Raw genomic sequence first — 22,826 nt, forward strand, 5'->3', positions numbered from 1 at the left:
GAAAGGTTTCCAGTAGAGGTCCCCATTGGAGCCCATGCATGTTTATTATGTATAAATACAGGGTTTCCCCCACACTATGTCCCGTACGTCACATTTTGTCCCGTACGTCACATTTTTAATTTTGATAATTAGATTTGCTGTGAATATTTTTTCAATTTTTTTGGGATGGATTTTGTTGAACAATGTTCTTAATTAGAACTTTACAGAATATCACCAAAAAAAAATTGTTCGTCCATATCAAAACTTGAAAAAAAGTGCTGAAAATTGTGACGTACGGGACATCAGTATTTGGACACTAGCTAATTAGCATATTTAATTGATGAACCCCCAAACATCATATGTTAAAATTATTGGAAGGAAGGGTGTATCATGTCCCACATAAGTTATATTCAATAAGTTCATATTGCTGGCAGGGAAATAGAATTCAAAATGTCCCGTACGTCACGCTGCAATTTGAATTTATGCAAATTAGCCGGCTGTAATTGTTCGAATAGGCAAAACAATTAAAAAAAATTATGAAAATCTGAAACTTCAATAATTCAGCTTTAACATGACACCACATTTAGGGAGCTTCAGTAAAGTTTGAAATTTGGCTTCTTGGGATACAATAGCTTGGACCTGCCCTAGTTCACAACCCCCAAATATTTTAGAATTTAGAAAGTACTGTACCCTTTCTGGACTTGTGTACTTTATTAACTCCACTGACTTGATTCCATTTTAGATTCTATGTTGGAAATAGATTATGGGTGGGTTGGGAAGGGAGGGTTGGGTTGGGAAGGAAGGGTTGGGTTGGGAAGGGAAGGGCAGGGCAGGGGGGGGGGACGAGCTGCAGTATGTGAGGTGTGAGTTTGCTTAATACTACATAGTCGGAGTGATTAAAAGAAACCCTGATAGTGTTACATGGATTTGTACCTTAGAAACTTTGCCATTCCCCAAACTGTAAATTTTCAACACCTTTTCACTCAACAATGTATTTTCTGGTTTGTTTTCGCAGGTATCTTTGAATGGTTTGGAATGTTTGATATGGATGGTGGATAGGACGCATGAGAAGTTTAAAGTGTACATTAGCACAGGTAGGTACTGTACCACTACTGTAGCTAAATCTATAGCTAAATCTGTGTTGATCTCTGACATTATTAGTAAAATTAACAGTCTTTAACTTGTATGCTACTTACCCACTGTTACAGTTTATAAAAAAACAGAACCAATTCTTGATTATGTTGCTATTCTTCCTTTTCAAATGAAATGTGAAAATATACAATAAAAGTGAATTCCAATTTGAAGAAGAAAACTTATAAATAATTTACATGAGAACCATAAGAGAAGAGTGTCCTTGAAAATTATGCATAAATTATTTGCATTATTTGTTTGGAATTTTTAGAGAAATATTAAACTGATCATTTGATTAATAAATCTAGGTTGCGTTTATGTAACTTCAAACATTCCTTTGGTCACTATCATGGAAGTGAATTAGCATGGTCATTTCTTCGGAGCTGATTAAAGCACAAAAGCCTTACATTTGATCTCCTATTCTCAGCTGTTAGGGCTGATTGTGAAGCAAATTTGCTAGCTGTCCCCCACTCTGCATGTTCTGGTAAGGTTGTTGTAACAGCAAAGTTGGTATTCCCAGGAAGATAAATACATAATGAAAGTTATGGCTGGTAGCTTTCATTGTTCAACTCTGAACTCTGATGACCTTAAATAATTTTGGTGTTTATCTGCCAAGAAAGTACAAAAATTACATGGTATGATAATCGAAGGTTTAATACATCCCCTGTACAGAATTTAAATTCATGGTCTGTTTCTTACTGTTGAAGTTGTTCCATAATTTATGTTCACTATTATTTCACCCACAGCTCTTCCCCCAGCATTGGAGCGACTCGGCGATAGTAAAGAACAGGTAAGTCAATTGAGAAGAAGTGTTGTTGACAAGTTTCCTTGCGGCTGAACTGTCAGCTTCTGGAGTCCATGGAAATGATTAAATCTGCAGCTATCACTACACCTACCATCCCAACATGTTTAATTAAATCTTCAAGCATAGCAATACACAGCAATACACAGCCGTACATAGCAATACAGCAATACATAGCTGGCCAGTTGAATAATGGTAACACTAAGAGCTGTGGGGACAGGGTATGTATCATATAGCAACAGGAAGATAAGGTAGTATTAATGTCAATGTCCTAAAGTTCGAAAGTGGAAATAAGGTCACTTCAAAATGTTCAAACAAGGTCAATTTTGAAATTTTCTCTTTCAAAAGGATTTTCAATCTCTGACCACGATTCCAATACATACAAACAAATCACAAGCCTAGCAAGGCACTAGCAACCATTCTGAGTAAATACAAACCCTTTCAACTGGAACTGATGCATTATTCTTAATCATGTCACCAAGCTTGTTAATTGCTGACAGGAGAAGAGTAGAAATGATGGAAAACAACCTTTTTCTTGGAATGTAAGGTTTTATCCCGTCTGGCACAAACAGTTACCATTAAGCATGGCACACACTGTGCTTGTCACAGATGGGGACAGGATCCTTTCATCCTAATGAACTGGTAACAACTGCAGTCATGGTTGACCACTGTCATTCAGAGAAGGTGCCATTGATTCTATGTAAATCTCCATTAAAATCAGTTTGAGATCTTAGTCCTCTAAGTCATGTTGAATAACAGAGCTTGTAGACAGAATGTCAGGGTAAACCATGACTAACAGTCCTGAGGTAATCATCAGTTAAGGCTGCCAATTTGCATTGACAGCAGGATATGGACTGAAATTGTAGGATTTGTGCTTTATTGTACAGTCGAAGACCTGAAAAATGTTTCAATTTCAACTTTTAAGAAAGCTACTACTGTATGCAACATCAGATATTTGGTAAATAACTCATTGCTAAAATGTACCAAATGAAACCAATGTAAACCAAATGAAAATTAAATGGTGGATTTTGGATACATTTGTATTCCAGACATTCTCTCATAGAGTATAATAAACAATACTTTCAAATTAAACTTGAAAACTTGAAAATAATTTTACTTTTGACCTTGTTATTCAAAGTGAGAAATGACTCGCCAAGTTACAGTAATATACATTCTTTTAATTTATGTCAAATATACAAGACTGATTGATCATTATAGAATGGAAGAAAATGTTTTAAAATACCACATGTTAACAGTATGTAAGTAGCCTTGAATAGTTTCTTTGTAATAATGCTGTAGGTATATATCTTCATTAATAAATACATAACGAAAGACACATTTACATTTTCTGCCTAACTTATCATAAGGTATACATTACGTTAGAGGCAGACAAACTTGTATTATGATATGCGTTCATACACTACTACCTACCCTCACATGACTTGACATTAACATTGACTTTTGATGAGAATTAATTTAAGCTGGTTCAAAGCTCAATACATGAGCTCAGAATAAATTCACTTGGCCATCAATTTGCAGTATTTGTTGTGATTTTGGTGCACCGCAGCTTGAGTGTATGATGCCACTGTCTGTATTACTTTACTGTTAAGTGCTAACAGGCTACTGGCTGTCAATCAGTGTATATATCTCAGCACACTGAACAGGAAATGAAGGAGATTGGATTAACACTGCTCATCTGTCAAGCACTCAAACACCAACAAACCTGCAACAGAAGAGATCAACATTAGCTGCTTTTTCGATTGACTTCAATCTAGTAGCATACAATTAGTTTAGAAATAATAATAATGAAACAGCCTATTTTGTGGTCAGTTTCCCAACACGGAGTTGAAAAAGCTGTGCATTTTGTGTTGAGTTTATTAAAAGCTCGAGGGCTCCTCTGGAAAGCAGTGCTTCTGCACAGAAAAGGACTATCCGTATTAAAGATGACAATAATAAAAAAAATAAAGTAAAAAAAAACAGGGATAGGAAAGAACAGGTAGCTGAAAAAATAAGAACCTTACTTTGTTCATAACAGACCCACGAGAGACCATGAAATCAAACGTAAGGTTTGCAAGTAAAACAAATCAAGTACATTAAAGATAAAGGAAATATCTTTTCATGTACAGAATTAATAACTCACTAATTATAGAGGGAGTAAGTAAATGATTGTAAACACATAGATCTCCTCATTAGAATGAGTGATATCCAGTTATATATCAAATTAATACATACCCAAGTCCAGCCAGATGGGACACTTTTCTAATGCTAATACCACTCTATACTCTCCTTTCAAATCATGCTTCAGCGCACCTGTACTGACAGTATGTACAGTTCGTAGCCTTAATCTCATTGAAACAAGATATTGACACTATTGTATACACTACAGTATCAGCACCATTGCTATGAAGCAAGACATGAAAGGACAACTTACTGTATACAAAAATTGTCCCAACTGGGTGCTATGGACAGGCATTGGGTGAATAACCCAAAGCTACATATAATCCACATTAAGGTGCTTTGTTGTTGCCATAAACATTTACCCTTTAATTAGGGCTTTAACTTAAGGCTTTAATTATTGAGGCTTTAATTAAAGGGATTGTCAGCTTTGACACAAGTTTCAAGGAGTGGCTACATATATGATTCAACAGTAAGGTTGTACTTGATGTCACTCCATAGATCTTATAGAACTCCACTACTATTATACCCTTGAGGTGCTATTTCATTTGACATTGTAGACCTTCCATTCACAGTCCTACAGATGAATTAACCAACGAACTGCTTGTTGGGACATCCAGCCATTACACTAGTTACTGAAGACTTTAGATAGCATTTAATCGATGGCAATGAATAGATTTATTGATTGGCACAGTTTTTTAAGACTTGCTGGTGGGGGATTTGTTGTGATATAACTGCTGTAGCAATATGTAAGGCTCTACCATAATCAGTGATGAAGAATGGTATTATAGCTTGTATTGATGAACCTGTACTTATTGACCAGTTTTGGATGTATGCATGTATAGTAAGAATGTACCATAATCAGTGATGAAGAATGGTATTATAACTTGTATTGATGAACCTGTACTTATTGACAGGCTTTGGATGTATGTATGTATAGGTCAGTGGCTATATACAATGTGTATAAAGCACAAAGTGAAATTTAGTGTGCATCTCTGATTTGCAAAACTTCAGCAGAGAAAGTAACGTAGGGCCTTAATATAAATTAATCATAAACTTACTTGTGGCTTTCTTATGATTATTTTGTGTGTCAAATTACTGTACCCAACAGTGAAACTGTAACCATTAAATTTGTTTACAGTAATTGTGAATGGAAGTATTGATCATTCATTCTCAGTGTGGTTCTGTAGGGATTTTTTACCAAGAACAGCTTCTGTACAGTGTCGGCCATTCCACACCTTTAATTCAGAATGTATGTAAAGTACTGTACTGCATCAGTCTCATCCAAGCATTTAGTTATGTAACCTGTTTTATTTGCCAAGCCTCAGTGCTATGCTGTTTGGTTGAATTAATCTCAAAACAATTAGAAATTTGACATATTTTCTACATTTGAGTTTGAAGGTTTTCAATTCACTTGACTTAATCGTCTAGAGACTCCACTGATTATCTTGCTATTCTAGTAGCAGATTGTACAGTGTAATTAATGCAACATTCCCTATGGAATATTGTACCCCAAGATCATTGTCTCACTGTTGATATCTGTGAAAAGCTCTCAGGAGGCGTACAGGTAGAATAATCTGTTCAAGTTGGATACAATGGCTCCCAGTCGCAGTGTGTACTCTTTCTCTTCACCCAAACATCTATTTTCTATTTTTTAAGTTTAAATTTATGTAATATTTAGTGATCTTTCCATATTTCTTTTGAAATCAATTGATATTATACCAGGTGCCTTTCATTTTGTACCTCATCGTTATTGATGCCAAAATGTTTTTGCAAATTTTTATTCAATTGTGACAACAGATTGTATACCCATTTTGATAGTGAAGGAGGGCGGGGGGGGGGGGGTGGGGGGAGGAAGGATGGAACAACATTGCTTTTTTTTATCAACTAAAAGGTGAACCAACTAAAAGTGCAAACATGGTAATGAACTTATACTTCATGTACAAAACAGACACCATACAATTTAAAACCAAGGTGAAATTTTACAGCGTAGAAAAGTACACAAATACAGCTTTTGTTGACATCTGTTTCAGTCACAAGTGGAAGCCATTCAGTTTAGTGACCACAAGCAATATTAGGATGTGACAGCTGCTGATAAAGTCATCTATATATTAATCTATGGGTAATTGTATAGGCTCAAAATATATGGTGACAAAAATTGTAATTGATAAGTTTGACTCCTCACTTCCATTAGCAAGGGATATTGTTTTCATTGATGAATCAGTACGGAATGTGAACATTCAGTTTTACAATCAATAGTTTTACTGGATATCAATTGATTTATTTATAATTAGTGGAGATTGTACACTATGCATGCAAGCAGGAATATAATATGTCACTTGAGAAGAAACAGATAAAAAAAAAATTACAGACTTTATAAGTATAAACTTGGGGTAGAAGGAACCCCATTATATGGGAACGGTTTTGAAATTCGTGAAACTGTAGTGACTTCTAAGATGATATGCTAAAATGAACATTTACAGTATAAGTAGATTGCTATTAACATCTTTTTTTTTTGGGGGGGGGGGGTTACAGTTTATGCCAGATGTCATCCTGATCATATATATAACCAAAAGTGCCATCTGTGCAAAGAAACTTATAAACAGTAGCATTGCTATTCAATCAATTCCATATTGCATGTTGTCTGTTCCACAATTCTCTAACTACAGTGGGGACTCTGCCTACACAGGCCACACAAACTTGTGTTGGTGGGAACATTGACACATTGACAATATCCAGAAGTCAACATAGTATTTATGTGTTTCACTAAATGATGTTTGTAGCTGGTGGGATCTGCTCATGACATTGATGTCTTTAATGTCCCACTTTGTTCTTCATATACATTTGCTTAACAAATGTTGTGCTGTGTTGTTTTTGAAAATAACAAATTCTAAATATCCTGTTGTAAAGATTCCTTGATAATCAAGAAGCGATACTTTAAAGGAGAAATTTAAGAGTGTTGACAACCCCTCTAGCTCGTGAATGAGTGTAGCACGGTGTGACTGTGATAGGATATCCCAGCCATGGAATTCTGGTGATGTATTACTTCTTGGTGTCCTGAAAGTGAAAACCATGGAGACACTCTTATTGACCTTGCAAAATTGTGAGGGGGGACTGTGGATTGCAAATTAGGCAATGACTATAACACGAATCGCAAAGTCTGTAATTGCTATTACGGTTAGATTCGTCCAACACCGCAGCATACTAAAACGTACTCTAAGCCGAAGCCAAAGTGAATTAATCAGGTCACACATATGGAGTCTATGCATGCTAAGTTCTTCAATACTGCCCTCATTATCTACTGGTAAACATTTCCTAACTGTAGTTTTGATTCATATTTTGATATGAAGTTCAGCTCATTCATGCATACTCTTTACTCAGTCATTTCATTTCTCAATCTTATTTTAGGTCCGAGAATCAGCTCAGAATCTTATCCAGAAGTTAATGTCATGTGCTGCATCACCACAGGTTTGTTAATTAATTATATGCAATCTTATACCTACCTTCTGAAAGTGTGGTTCCTAACATTGCGTTAACAGGCTAGCACTCATATCTAGGTGTTTTTTTATATATATTTTTTTTATCACAAAGACCTGTGATATGCATTTATTTTACTTACTGCAGGTCTAATATTCTTACATATTCCCTCCCCCACCCAAAAAAAAAAAAAAAAAATGTTTACAATAGCAGAGTTAAAAATTATGAAAATCAAAGCGAATTGTAATTAATTAAAACCCACTGATTTTGATGTCATTGCTTACAAACCTCAAAACTAATATTCTACTTTGTTTTATTATAGTTTCAGTATGAACTGTAGTTGTGCTTGTTATGGTTACAAAATGATCTAGAATCTACTATTTATAGGGTATTTTACTCTATCTCCACCTTCATAATTGTGATCCATGAACTTATCAAGCAGATGAAGCTCTGTAAAGCTTGGCTAACAGTGTTTTAGCATGGAGCTACTTACAAGCTCACAGCTTTATTCATCCTCATAGTCATATCTCAGATTTTGTGAATGTCTTAAACATGTTCTTAACTTAACCAATAAATTGTTAGAGAAATACTGTCTGGAGTGGTTGTCTTCTGGCTGGATAGCTTTTGACATTTAAAGTAATGAATTTACCTGAGCTTCTCTCCAGAGTTCATCCACAGAGAAAACAACAATTAGCAGTTGTATCCTGTAATGTGTAATATAATATGAAACATCTTGACAGAAATAGAGAGTGCACAGCAGGAAATGCATACAAACAGAGAATTGACATAAACAACATTTAAATGCCCCAAGCTCTCAAATTCAATTTGTCTGCCCAGAATCTAGTCTAGGTGGTAAACTCTGCTCTCGTCAAGCTGTGAGAGGCCTCCTCGCCGATTTCATTTCCCTCATATGGATAGAATTGATTTTTTTCTTTTTGCCTTAAAATGATCTGATTACAACTTTTGACACATTTGCCTTCTTCATTGCATATAGTAAGTCAGGCTGAGTCTATTTAGATATATCCTAGAGCTGTATGTATCATATATATCATAGAGCTTTATGTATCATAGAGCATTCTAATAACTGTTATTACATACACTTTCCATATAATACGTAGGTATACTACCGGTTGACTAGTCACTACAGTGTTTCATCAGTTCAGCTGTAAAAACTCTATGATTGTGATGTATACATGTACTTGTAAAAACAGAGAATCATTTAAGAGTTCAAATTTTGTGTAGCAGTTTGGAAGGTTCTAAAGGTTATCAATCATAAAATAGTTTATTCCCTGTGTCCCCAAACTGCTATACCTGTATATCGCATTACTGCACATATTTGGAAAGCAAGTTGCCTTTTTTTCAACTAGCATTTTGTATTGCGATACTGGATAAATCATTCCCTGGTAAACACTGTATGGAGATATTTTCTCATGTGTGTGTTTAATATTGAAGAATCTGGATAGAATCAGTTTCAAGGTAGTTAATCAGCTGCCAATCTGACCAAATATAACCATGTTCAATAATTTAAGCTTACATATAAAGTATGAATCAATTGAAAGTGAAGAATTTAAAGGAGAAATCTATAGCATTGATACTATCCTAGATCCTTGTACACACTGGATCATAAACATAAGGAAAGCCTAGATCTACCAACAACATGGCATTTCTTTACTGAATTTATTTAAATTCATTTTTAAAAACTTGAAACAAAACCTCTGAAAAAAGCACAAGTACAAAGAATTTAATGGTCTGTGATCGTCTACTCGTTGCCATCAATTCATTCACTTTCACTCAATGATAGATGACCAATAAAATGAAAAAATTCCAACCTCAACCTACCTGGGCAGTGTTTCATTTTCATTATCAGAAACACAGATCTTGTGTACTTTTCTTTTTATAATTTGTTGTAATGTATTCTTCATGCAAGTTTGTCATATCGTCGCTACAGTGCAGTCTATATATATACTGTATGAAGACTTCATTAACTGTGAGTCTAGAACCAATTCCCCTTTTAGGGTAAATATTAAATCAATACATGACTGTGTAGCATCAAATTGTTAAATTGCTCTTGATGTTCACATGGAGACAGAGGTAAATGTTAAATGATTCTATTTTTAAGCCGCATTCTCGGATGGTCTCATTCTCTCTCTCTCATCTAATGGTATTTCTCTTCCCTTCTCTTACAGTATATCTTTGAGAGGCTCATGAAAGCTTTTTCTCATAAAGCCTGGAGAGTGAGAGAAGAGATACTGCTATGTTTAATCAACACGATCAATATGTGAGTTTGCTGTACAGTTTGGCCAAATGTTATAATGTTTGAACATACTGTACCGTATATGTATATACAAGAGTCATGCATCGGAATATGTATGTACAGTAAAAGGGTATTGCGTAATATACAGTATTACTAGTAGAATAAAGATTCCTCAAGATATAACATTGTTGAAAAAAGCACATCTTTGAATTAGGTTGGTATTTTCCCAAAGTTGCTGCTGAGTATCACTCAGAGTATGATCGCTCAGAGTAAGATCACTCAGAGTAAGATTACTCAGAGTAACATTGCTCAGAGTAAGATCCTTCAGAGTGAGATTGCTCAGTGCAAGGTCGCTCAGAGTAAGATCACCCAGAGTATGATCGCTCAGAGTAAGATCACTCAGAGTAAGATTACTCAGAGTAACATTGCTCAGAGTAAGATCCTTCAGAGTAAGATTGCTCAGTGCAAGGTCGCTCAGAGTAAGATCACTCAAAGTAAGATTGCTCAGAGTAAGATCCTTCAGAGTATGGTCGCTCAGAATAAGATGGCTCAGAGTAAGGTCGCTCAGAGTAAGATCACTCATAGTATGATCACTCACAGTAAGATTACTCAGAGTAAGATTGCACATGGAATCATTCTCAGCTTTCTTTTCATTCCAATGAAGTTTAACCCTGGAGTATTTAGTGAAGTCCATTCAAATCATGAAATTTTATGGCAAAGAGTCCATTTCATACTTAGCAATAAACGCTTTTGAAAGCAAAATTGAAAATTGAAAAGTTGTTTGAGTTTTACTGTCTGAAGTGAAACTTGATTAGTCTGCAGTAGCTAATGACACACGTTGTGATAGAGTTTTGGTATTGAATGCTGTGAGAAGGTGATAAATCATCGCAAATTTTGTTTTAAGCTGTAAGGCAATATATATTTGTAGTTCGAACACATTTCAATAATGAATACAGGAATACAAATCTAACAGTCCGAGTGACCCTGTTTGACCCCTAGGATGGGGGAGCCTTCAATGGAAAGGCCAGTATTATCAAAAGCTATAGGGATAACCTTGGAAAGAACTTCTTCTTTTAGTACTGCAAGTAATACAAGATGCCATAATAATACTGTAGTATTATATGAATTATAGCAAGAAAAAAAGGAGACATTGTGTCACAAACCTGAAATTATAATTTATATATTTTGATTTTGGAAAAATAATTCCTTTATCCTCTCTTTGTGATGTGTGTAATTTATATTCAAAGGGTTAAAAAAATCACGTTGCTTCATAACATAAACTGACCAGAAATACATACCTGGACATGTCAAAACAAGATTGATAGCTCCCTTATTTGGAGTAAAGTTCCTTGTAACCATGTTATACCCACAATGATAAGTACAGTATCTCTCTCATACCGAATTTATGTTGTGCGTATTACTAATTACTGTTTTGTGTTTCTTGGCAGTAGGATAGGTACAGTATAAACGGTGTTTGCATAGATATACATCTGACATTGTAGTCACTTACTGTTGTACCTATACCACTGCACAGTCTAGTCTTGATACTGTGGTATTAAGCCAATTAAATCAATATGTTATTGCACTTAGCTCTGTAAATGACCCCAGACTACAATTCACAAGAGAATGCCTGCAATTGCTTGTAGTTCATTTTAAGATGTCTAACTTATGTCATTTACACCAACCAATTAGTAAAAAATGTAGTTAAGTTCCTCTGACGATGATTTCCTTTGTATCTACTAGACGACCTATATTTTAGTTCCTCCTGCTCACAATGTTTTTCTAATAACTTAATCCGGGAATCGCTTAGCAGCTTCTTACACCTTTGTAATCTCTTTTTCGGTTGTTTTCTTTGCATGTTGTCATTACCTACCTTTGCTTGACCATATGTTGAAGTCTTATTGTATTTCCTGTTTTTCTTTTTTTGCAGACACGGTGCTGCTTCACTTACCCTGAGCAAGGTAGTACCCTCGATATGCAAGTTGCTAGGTGATCCAAACAGTCAGGTACTAAACATCACGGAAACATCGTATCAATTGACCCAAATATAGCCTACTTATATCTCCATGCCCTGTAGGCTCTAAATTGGGTTTAAATTGCCTGGTCATTTTGTGGACTATTCTTCTGAGGTTATGCTACACGTGTGGAAGTAATAGATTGATCTTAAAGGGGGGGGGGGAATGAGTCATGGTTTAAATTACTTTGTAATATATTGAAATCTGGTACTTGTCAAATTATTTGGGCAAATAATTGGTAACAAGCCTGTCATATTCTGTCTTTTATCTGTTGATACATCAACATGGTCTTGAGGCTTTTAGGCAACTTCTATTTTTTTTTGACATTTTTCAGGGAGTAGTAATACTCTAGTCAGATACATTTTATCGTTTTATTGGGTAGCAATCAGGGGTTTGATATTCAGGTTTTCAAGATTTGTTGGCCTAATGGATTGTTTGGCAAGTTGTGGGAGTACACTTGGTCAATGGAACCCACATATTTCACTTTAGGTTGTTGGGTAAGGAAACCATCATTACTACAAACGTCAAGATTATTTGAGAATGAAACTCCATGAGGCTAGTATTGATGATGTAAATAGAATTCCAGTGATTTACAAAATTCAGATTCACCCAGCAATCCTAGAGAAAACAAAAAGAAGAATTATTGACATTTTGAAAGAAGGAAGGAAGGAAGTATAAATTGACCTTTAATGCTGTGGCGTTGTGTCTTGCTCAAGTATTGTGCAGAAAATATTTGCTCTTTGATGCTTTCACTGTTCTATAATCCATCACTCATTACTGAAATTCCTCTATTAAAATTTTCATTCTCCCAGTACCACTCTCAGTGTCTTAGGTTATCAAAATATTGGGAGATTTTCCTCCAAAGAACTCTTTTAATTTGAATGTTGCCTGAAGCAATGTTTCCCATCTTGTGAAACATGAAAAGACAAATGTTTGTAAAGACAACATGACTGTTCTCATATCTGAAGCATCCCCCAGCTGTTTTGTATTATTTCATTCAGGTACGTGATACTGCCATCAACACTCTGGTGGAGATTTACAGGCACGTCGGTGAGAAAGTTCGTATTGATCTCGGGAAGAAGGGTATACCAAGCTCCAGGTATGTAAATATTTCTTGTCTCGTTCACTTCAGTGTGGTTGTGCCAAATCTAACATCCCTCTCCTCTCATAGCATGTTCACTCTGAGCATATCGTAGCATGATGCATTGATGAAACACCTTTGCTAAGATAATAATAATTATAATAATACATAATTTTTATATAGCGCCAAACAAACTATGAAATAATTCTTGTAGCGCTTAACAAAAAATAACAATTATAACATATATGCTTTGGTGAAGAGATACATTTTGAGTGCTGATTTGATATGGTTCTAGTATTTTGTGTGAAAAAAGAACCCAAAAAACAACCAGCCCATAATACCCATAGCATAGTATACCCTAATAGCATAGTAGTAGTATAGTAATACCTTAATAGTGCAGTAATAGCATAATAAATTCCCATTGCATAGTAAACACACTTCAAGTCTGTCTCGTATAGTTAAAGGTTTACGTGTAGTGTAATGAGATAGTCATCTTTGCAGTGCTGTGAAGTTTTAAAGGTCATTGGGCAACGTTGCATTGTTTCCCTCATTCTGGTCAAAAAAACAACCTGCTCATAATACCCCATAGCATAGTATACCCTAATAGCATAGTAGTAGTATAGTAATACCTTAATAGTGCAGTACTAGCATAATAAATACCAATTGCATAGTAAACACACTTCAAGTCTGTCTCGTATTGTTAAAGATTTGCGTGTAGTGTAATGACATAGTCATCTTTGCAGTGCTGTGTAGTTTTAAAGGTCATTGGGTATTTCTGGTCATTAAGAATTTTGAAATTTGTTTTCCATACCCCATGGAGTAAAATTAATAGCAGTGAAGCCAGACCGATCCTGTAAATAATATTTGATCAGAAAGATAGACATAATCTCCATAATGTATAACCATTGTTTACTGTAACCTTTGTCATTTCGTTCAAAGTTAAACTGTTATGACAATGGGTGGAACTGTATAATCAGAAACGAAATCAAACAAGGTTCTCCATACTAATGTCACCTGTGTGGATATCTTTGTTTGTTTGTCTATCTGTCTGTCTGTCAGATTCATAGTGCTGCATAGTATCTTTCAACATTGATCTACAAAACTACTAGATCACTAAACTTGTTCAGAATTGATGTTGCTGTTGATACAGGAGCTTTAAAAATGTTGAAGGCTTAAATCCCAGCAAACTCGTTACAAACTTATTTTTCAGATTTGTATTCCACTTGTGGCTTTTATTACTCTCTTTCTAAAGAGTGGTTGTTAGGTCTTATAATTAAGTAGTAAATACTAGTGTACACTCTCTCTTTGCTAAACGCTGCCTGAATGAAGAGAAACCAGTTGGATAGCTTGGTTGTTCTGACAGAGCTGTTGAAGAAGTTCCAATAAAACCAAAGAGGCATATTACAGTACCTGCAAGCTGAGATTTATTTACTGCAAGACTTAAGTATTCATACATAGCACTGTTTATTGTATCCACATAGAATTGAATGCTTTGAACCTTTTGTTTTGTTTTTTGCTCCATTGCAGACTTTCCATAATTTATGCAAAATTTGACGATGTGAAAAAATCAGGGAAGATGCTGGTGCCAACAGAACAACGTAAGTAGATTTTTTTATATTTTTTTTATATTACATTATTTTTATATTATTATTATAGTAGATTATTTTTCCCATTGACTGAACAGTTAGATTCTGTTGTGTGGTTATCAGGTGTATGGAAGAGTGGTAAACAAGGGCAAGATTAAAGCAAACCTGCACATTTCAATTCAAATCAATGGTCTTCATCTATCAACGATATTCTTCAAGTTCAAAAGGTCACACTACGAATTTGATCAGATGGGTTTCAATATAAACCGCAAAATTTATTTTGCTTATCGTTGGGTTTGTCCTGCTGGAGGCAAAATGGATCTAAGCCTGTGATAACATAGCACACAGTAAACACATTAATATCAAGGTGAATGTTCTTATAAATTTCTGTTTGTGTACATATCACTGCCCTCATCATGTCCACAAAGGTCAGTGACAATGGACTAAAATATTGTCATTTTTGAAGTAGTTAAATTTTTTGCAGCCATATTTAAAACGAAAGAAGCCAACATTTTGTAACGTTCATCTGACACTCAAATACTTGCATACAAAATGGGTCAGTGGTCATTTTCACAGCACATATGTCCAAACTTGCTTAATGTGTAGTGCATGTCATAAGGATGGGTGGAACTCATTCTTATACAGCTCATGGGGCTGTAAGTGACGACTGAATGAACATGCATTATCAAATGACCTTTGACATTCTACGATGATCTCATCAACTCATATCACAGAGCAGCATAATATTGGCATCATTGTCAACACAACTGTCTATGTTTACCCCTTGCTAACAATTCTCTCTGTCTTCAACCTATTTTGCAATGCTGCCCTCTTTTTGCTACACTGAATGAAGGCAGCATAACAGTTTGATCCATAACATACACGGTACAATATTTGTAGTTAATATCTAATTGACAAACAGTGTTGTGATCTGTTATTAAGCATTTTTAAAGGAAGATCTGATTTTCCGCATGTCAAGCACAGGTCGAAGCATCTCGCTGGGCGCTTGCCAAGGAATAAGTTAGTAATTTGAGTTTTAAATGTGCACTCACTAACTAGTAGCAAGCATTGATTATCATAATCAGCCTGAAGAAATGGTATATAGATGATTGGTAATAAACTATGCCCAGCTATGTTTTACACTTTGTCAACAGTAAATGACTAGATTATTTTTAATGCCATTGTTTCAAATAGTGTTGAACATATACAGTCCATGTAGGTTGCAGCTGTTTCACTTGAGGCAAACTTCTGGCTATTAAACACAGCTTTGCTTCATTGGTTGTTTGAATTGTCAGCGAGGCATAAGCTGCACAGATAATTCTTCATACTTCTCTTTGCAAATTCGAGAATGCTTAAATTTATGACTGAATATTTGGAGGTTTTCTTTACAACATGGAAACAAACAAAACAATACCCCAAAAAAAACAGTCATTGACAGTTAAAGCGATTTTAACAGTTATTGTTGAAAATATTTTATATGCATGTAATATGCAAGATGGCAAAGTTGATCACATAAGTGAGAAATCAGAAAGATTGATGGGTATTCAGCCATTCATACTTCGCTAGCAAGTATCAAGAATGGTAACTTTGAACAGCCATGTTATTAAATTATGCTACTGATATCTTCCCTGAGTTTCATATTTTGGGACAGAACATTGATGTTTTCCTGCTGTATTTATTTTGTATAAAATTCTTTGAGTATATGATCCCAGTAAATGAAGAACCACTCTGAATGAATACCATTACTTCATGTCACCTTGGCAACGAGTGGAAAGATCTGTTGCTTTGTGAGCTAGTCTCTCCCTCGTCTCTTCATATAGATTTTAGTAAGGGATGCATGTATACCAATAATACACACACACACACACACACTAAGTCAACTGGTCATGTGCTTGATTTATTTAATTTTACTGCATAGCCTTTAACCAGTATATCCCTCCTATCAAGACAGTACATATTAGCCTAATAGCCATAGCCTTTAACAAGTGTAATCCTCATATCAAGACAGTACATATTAGTCTAATAGCCATAGCCTTTAACCAGTGTATCCCTCATATCAAGAGAGTACATATTAGTCTAATAGCCATAGCCTTAAACCAGTGTATCCCTCATATCAAGACAGTACATATTAGCCTAATAGCCATAGCCTTTAACCAGTATATCCCTCCTATCAAGACAGTACATATTAGCCTAATAGCCATAGCCTTTAACAAGTGTAATCCTCATATCAAGACAGTACATATTGGTCTAATAGCCATAGCCTTTAACCAGTGTATCCCTCATATCAAGACAGTACATATTAGTCTAATAGCCATAGCCTTTAACAAGTGTAATCCTCATATCAAGACAGTACATATTAGCCTAATAGCCATAGCCTTTAACCAGTATATCCCTCATATCAAGACAGTACATATTAGCCTAATAGCCATAGCCTTTAACAAGTGTAATCCTCATATCAAGACAGTACATATTAGCCCAACAAATAGCCACACTTTATGTCTGACTTTTGAAGACCTCATTAAATATGCAATCATAAAAAAATAACAAATTTGTGTCAAATTTTGCAGGTATGCCCAGCAGATTCAGGGGCTGCCAGTAGTTTCTGTGTGGTATGACAGAATAGCATAGGCAGCTGTGTACAATACATGAGACTGTTTCAAACCCTGTACAGCAACATGTTAACACAGTGTGTGTGTGTGTTTGTCTTGTTGCAGAGATGGGGTCTTATAGTAAATTCTTGTAATCAATTCATTTTTCGGTGTGTGTCTTTTCCCACTAGGGAATTGAATAATTTTCGTATGGATTTGCTCATTGTCCGTTTTTTCAGAATCACAAAGAAAAGTATTTACTGTTAATAAAATGCCTGAAGCCAATTGGTGAAGTCTCTCTCCCTAGATGTCAACAATATATCTTCTCTTAGGCCCAGATAGCCAGTCAAGGAAGTTGAATGAGAGATACTTCCACCTGCGTTCCGTAATACATTAATATAACTTGCTACCATGACCGGTTGGTAAGGAAGGTGTTCGTTAGGGAGACCTTGTTGATTTCAGAGTTCAAGTGATGTGTTGTAAGAATCATTGCAACAACCGTGTACAATTCAAACCTCCTGGATTGTAATGTCATAAAAACATCTCCGACTTAACTGATGTACTTCACTCGGTTAATGGATTTCTTTCTCCTGGATATATTCTGTTGGAGTTCGAAAATTTACGAACGCTGCATGATCGGTGGATGCCATCTTGCATTTGATGTTTTACACGTTTAATTGCAATCTTTTTCAAAACAGTCTGTTAAAACCACCAGAAGTGAATCAATGCTGGTTTCATTACGAAGTGAAACTGTTGAATGCACTTTGAGGACGTTGAGACACATGTACGAAAGATAACTGATGACGTTGTCATCGTTGAGTTGAACGTGTCTACATTGTTGGATCTCGAAATGAATTTGTAACATTTTGTGCCTTCTTTTAAGAGGTGATCAGTGACAGTTAGATTTGAGGAAAACATCTTACCGTTTTGTACAGAAGGACTTTTGACTCCATGTTGCGTGACATTGACTCTACCTTCAAATATATCACTGTTGATAGTGTTGTAGGTGCATCTAGCTGCATTCAATGCAACTGAATACTTGGATTGCTAACATAATCAAAACACAAACTTCAGAGAGGAATGCTGATAGGTACTTTTTCAGGAGATGAACAGTTCTACGTCCACTGCGGCTGTTATCTGTGATTGAGAAGGAACTCAGAGTTATAGTACCATTAACCTCGTACTAGCTATTTACTTACTTCTTTGATACTATTGTTCTTTACTTGTCAAAAAAGGGTTAAAAGGATTGAGATTTAGGAACTAGAAGGAGTCTGTTTTTTTTTATCCAAATTCTAATCCCCACAAATATCTAAAACGAAAAATTGTGTATAATTTATATACAGTACAAGTTACAAGAAAGAATAACATTCTCTATTTAATATCACATTAATGTGAAAGGATGTTAGTAAATGTTACAAGTAACAGTACATCTGTGATCGTCTCATAATGTAAACCAACCAAAGCTCCTTTCTCGTCCTATCACCTGAGGGAGTTCAGGCACAAAACATCACTTTAAAAGTTGTCTGGTGGTATGTTTGTTATCATTGTGTTGAATGTTTGCCTAGGTCACAGGTTGCCATGATTCAGGCAGAAGCCTTCTATCTTAAAGATCAAGATTTGAACTTGGCTATTTGACAAGTGAATAGGAAACAGAAATAAAATGCTAATACCCACCCACTGTGAGAAGAACAGACATCACCCCCCCCACATGGAATAATAAGCTGCCACTGAAAATCTTCTGTTAAAGCGCTTAGGTAGTGTGAAGTTGTTTCATTTTGCGACAACATTTTTGGTAAAACTCAGAGGTGGCCCAATCGGTCTGTTGATAACTCTACTGTCATGGATGGGGAGGATTTGAAGGAATTGGAGCTTGCTTTTCCTGAATTTGAAGCAGATGTTTCTATAATTGTCGACTGTTTGAGGAGAAATAGACACAGGGCAATTGCTGTTGAGAGTGACGGACAAACAATCTCTTTGAGTCCTGATTCTGGTCTGGAGAGTGTTCAAGAGGAGGATGAATTGACTTCAAGTGAGCCTCGGACTTTTCTCCTCCTCATTGGTTGTCTTTAGATGTTATTTCTCGGAAGGCAGCTTTCCTCGGTCTAGATTATTTGCTGGTATTAGTTCGATTCAGTCCAGAGTGTCTAGGTTTATAGCAAATGTGATAGTGGGAAAGAGAACTGGAGGTTGGTGGGAAGGGGGGGGGGGGTGTTGGTGAGGAGAGATGGATTTAATTTCTTCCTTATGTGGATATACACAACACCTGACAGCTTCATTTCAAGCACATATTTCTCTCAACTGAGGGAACTGGATCACAAAAGAATAAATTGCATTCTAAGGCAGGGGTTTTCAGGGGGGTCTGTAAACAGAACTTCAACCAATGACAATCTTGCGATGCTTAAGGCACTAGATTTGAGCACTTAACAGGCCTACCTGGCACATAACTTAAAAGAATAGTCCAGGTAAAAATTTCGTTTTGATATGTTACAGAGGATCTAAGCATTCTAGTGAATTTGTTTTGCAAGTCCTATGTACCGTTTTTGAGATATTGACAGTCGAAGTTATCCGATACTCTACCTAAAGTGAACTTGAAGCAAACAGGTGTGATGTCATAGTTGAACACTGACAAATAACGTTTTTTACTTTTTTTTATTTTCCAGTCTAATGATTTGACCTTGGATTGGATAGGGTTACTAGTGTGTCTAAAGGGGATGTGAAGTTTATAAAATACAAATACCTATAATACATTCACATTATGGTTGCATTTAATTGTGGAGTATAAAATTAGACGTAAATTTTAAAGGAAAGCAAAACATTATTTATCAGTGTGCAACAATGATGTCACACCTGTTTGCTTCTAGTTCACTTTTGGTACGAAAGGTGGCAACTTCAACTGTCAATATCTCAAAAACGGTATGTAGGAATTGAATTCAAATTTCACCAGAATGCTTAGATTATGTTCCTCTTTAACATATCAAAATGAAATTTTGACCTGGACTATTCTTTTAATCTAGGTATGGTGAGTGTTTGAGTTCTAACCAATGCTTTTGCCAGGTCTGCAATAAAAGTTAGTTTACAACCCCTGTTCTAGAGTAGTCTGTTCTCGGCAGACTGAAGACTGGTGCTGCTTCATGAATGGTATCACCAAAAGTGTGAAGTCAATTACAACTTGATAGAGTTCATGTTAAAAGTTTCGTCCTTTTTCTTCTTTTGTAGTAACACAGCGGTCCTCAGGAGGTGCGGCAAGCGGGGGTGCTGCGGCAGGTGGAGGTGATGAAACAGACAACAAAACTGTAAGTCAATTCTCCTCTGGTTTGTAAGAATATTAAATTATAAGTTGCTAATATTTTAAGATCTGTCTAACATGTAATCATTGTCCAGAGGGAAGCCATTTCATTTCAACCTCAGAGACACAGAATTTGAAGTACTTAGCACATGTAGGATGAACTAATTATACATCTAATGAACTTCCATTGTTTAAGTGTTTCGTTACATTTGTTTCGTCGCTGATTGCATTCAAAGCAAAGCAAGAACCCGCAATTGCAAAAATTTGTTAAAATGGTCTCTGCAGACTTTGAGAGAAGAACGTGACTGCTTCATCTTGAAAAGAGGGTTTTTAGTGACAGGAGAGGACTGCTGTTAGAGACACTAATTCCTGGCTTGTTTGTTTCATTTTTTTAAATGATAGTCGACCGTTGAATGTGGTTTCCGGTGAATGTGTGGAAGTTAGCTGCTCTCTTCCAGCTCAGGACTAGAACTATCTACGTCAGTAAAGACATGCTTCCAATTCATCGTGGATAGGCCTGACATGAGAGTTTGTTGACTAGTTTGATTTGAATATCTGGCCCAAGTCGGTGTACATATGTTGAATGCATGTAATATCACCGTGAAAGTGCTAAACAAAGGTTTATAAAGGTTCCACGGCAATGTTTTACCAACAGGTCACAAAATACTAGTTTTGTTTCTTTCTGGGCTGAGGATGGGAGAAAGGTGGACAGAGTTTAATTCTAGATGGACGACATTGCTATAAATGCCTCTTTTTATTTTTTGGTTTGTTTGAATAATTTCCATCATTTCTCTCCCTTGGTGTAATGGTGCATATTGTATCGTCAAGAAAGGAATAGTGCCGTCCTCTTGGTGGTAATTTTTGTCTATTGGGTGTAAATAAAATAAATGTCAAAAGTCAAAAAACGATTTGGATGTGGAACGAACATCTGCTGCAGTCTTGACCAATTTGTTTTTTTTATAATTAGCATCATTTGTCTTAGACAGCTTTTTAAGTTAAAACCATCAGGAAACTGCTTTATGTCAGTAGAAATCATTTTGCTAGATCTGTCACTTCATTTAATATTTAAAAAAAAAAAAAAAGCAAAGCGTCACCCTTCCCCATCCCACCCTTCTCCCAAGAAAACAAAACGTTCTCAAACCTGTTCAGGAAAATATGACATGGAAAGGAGGGGGTGGTGGGGAAAGTGAGATATCAATTCTAGCTCAACAATTCTAGCCCATCATAAAGCATTATAACTTTGAGTAGGAGTAAAACTTATTCCTTTGCAAGGATATTAAGTTTTTCATATACTGTAGATGAGCAGTTGATATGATTAAACATTTAGCTATTTACATTGATATGGAAATGACCATTCCAATATATTTTTTGAGTTTGTTTTGAAATGAATAATCAGCAATTTTCAAAATGAAGTATTTTCAGTGACAATATTCGCTGACGATTTTCATAGTCTTCTAACAACTCTGGTGATGTGTTTGGAAGTAGTATTCTGCACAGACAGTGCAATCTATAACTTACAAACTTTCAACTGGTTATTACATTTTTGTTATCTAGATAAAATGCGGAATGAATTTCGACTGCCTTCACCATCTTCTAGGTTAATCCACAGGAGTGACACGCAACACATGTGTTATAATGCTTAATATCCTCTCCGCTTCAGCGAAGCGTGTTTTTGTACCTCATCTCACTAAACTTTCAGTTTAACCCAACCTGTGTGTATATGCTACTTTGCTTGTGTATTTTCTCCTTGCCTGCTGCCTACATATTTTAGTTTCTTTGGGAATCAGCAGTGAAACGGTCCAACAAAAATCAATTTATTTTGAAACCCCACCCTAAGGTGAGCTACACATCATTTTTGTTTTTTATGTGGACCTCATTCGACCTCCATTCTGGACTCCATCTCAAGCTTTACTCTTTTCACTGCTAAGTTCCGCTCTATTTGCTAAAATTCATCTTTGCCTTCATCTTTACTGTTTGGCTTGGTGTGTATGTGTTTGAGTATTTCTATTAGCTTAATTAAAGAGCAAGAAATGCTCTATGGCTCTTAATATTTAACATTTTATCCTTGCACCCATTTCTCCAACTTTCCAACTGCACTGTGCAGGTCCAGTCTTTATCAGATACTGCCAAAAGTCCAAGAACATGGACAAGTAATTCAGTCTGGACTGAAACAGATTTAAATGTCTCTTAGTGATAATAATTTTTTGGTCATTATATCACACTTGAAAAAAAAAAACTACATTTGATACCTTTGAAGGATCACTTACAGAAGCCAATGGAAGTAGGAGTAGACTTGCCAAGCCTGAATGTTTCAAAATAATTTAGATTTAGATTTTGTCACAAAAAACAGGAAATTAATTCTGGAATCTGTTTGCAAATTGTTAGGGTTCTAACATTAGCCAGCAGCAACAGGATGTACCTGTGACTGTCTGTCTGAATGTGTACAGTAAAC

General features: G+C 35.7%; 1 protein-coding gene across 7 annotated transcripts in view; it reads left to right on the forward strand.

Annotated features, from left to right (window-relative positions):
• Positions 1-22,826, forward strand: part of LOC139966090 (CLIP-associating protein 1-like) — an 89,275-nt gene that overhangs the window by 19,296 nt on the left and 47,153 nt on the right. For all 7 annotated transcript variants that reach the window (XM_071968788.1, XM_071968786.1, XM_071968790.1 and 4 more), the window contains exons 3-10: positions 995-1,073; positions 1,857-1,900; positions 7,496-7,555; positions 9,751-9,842; positions 11,749-11,824; positions 12,835-12,932; positions 14,442-14,512; positions 20,305-20,381. In XM_071968788.1, coding sequence (XP_071824889.1) covers positions 995-1,073; positions 1,857-1,900; positions 7,496-7,555; positions 9,751-9,842; positions 11,749-11,824; positions 12,835-12,932; positions 14,442-14,512; positions 20,305-20,381 — 597 coding nt within the window. The remainder of the gene's footprint in view (positions 1-994; positions 1,074-1,856; positions 1,901-7,495; positions 7,556-9,750; positions 9,843-11,748; positions 11,825-12,834; positions 12,933-14,441; positions 14,513-20,304; positions 20,382-22,826) is intronic.

The sequence above is a fragment of the Apostichopus japonicus genome, chromosome 4, assembly GCF_037975245.1.
Source record: "Apostichopus japonicus isolate 1M-3 chromosome 4, ASM3797524v1, whole genome shotgun sequence".
NCBI classification, from domain to species: domain Eukaryota; kingdom Metazoa; phylum Echinodermata; class Holothuroidea; order Aspidochirotida; family Stichopodidae; genus Apostichopus; species Apostichopus japonicus.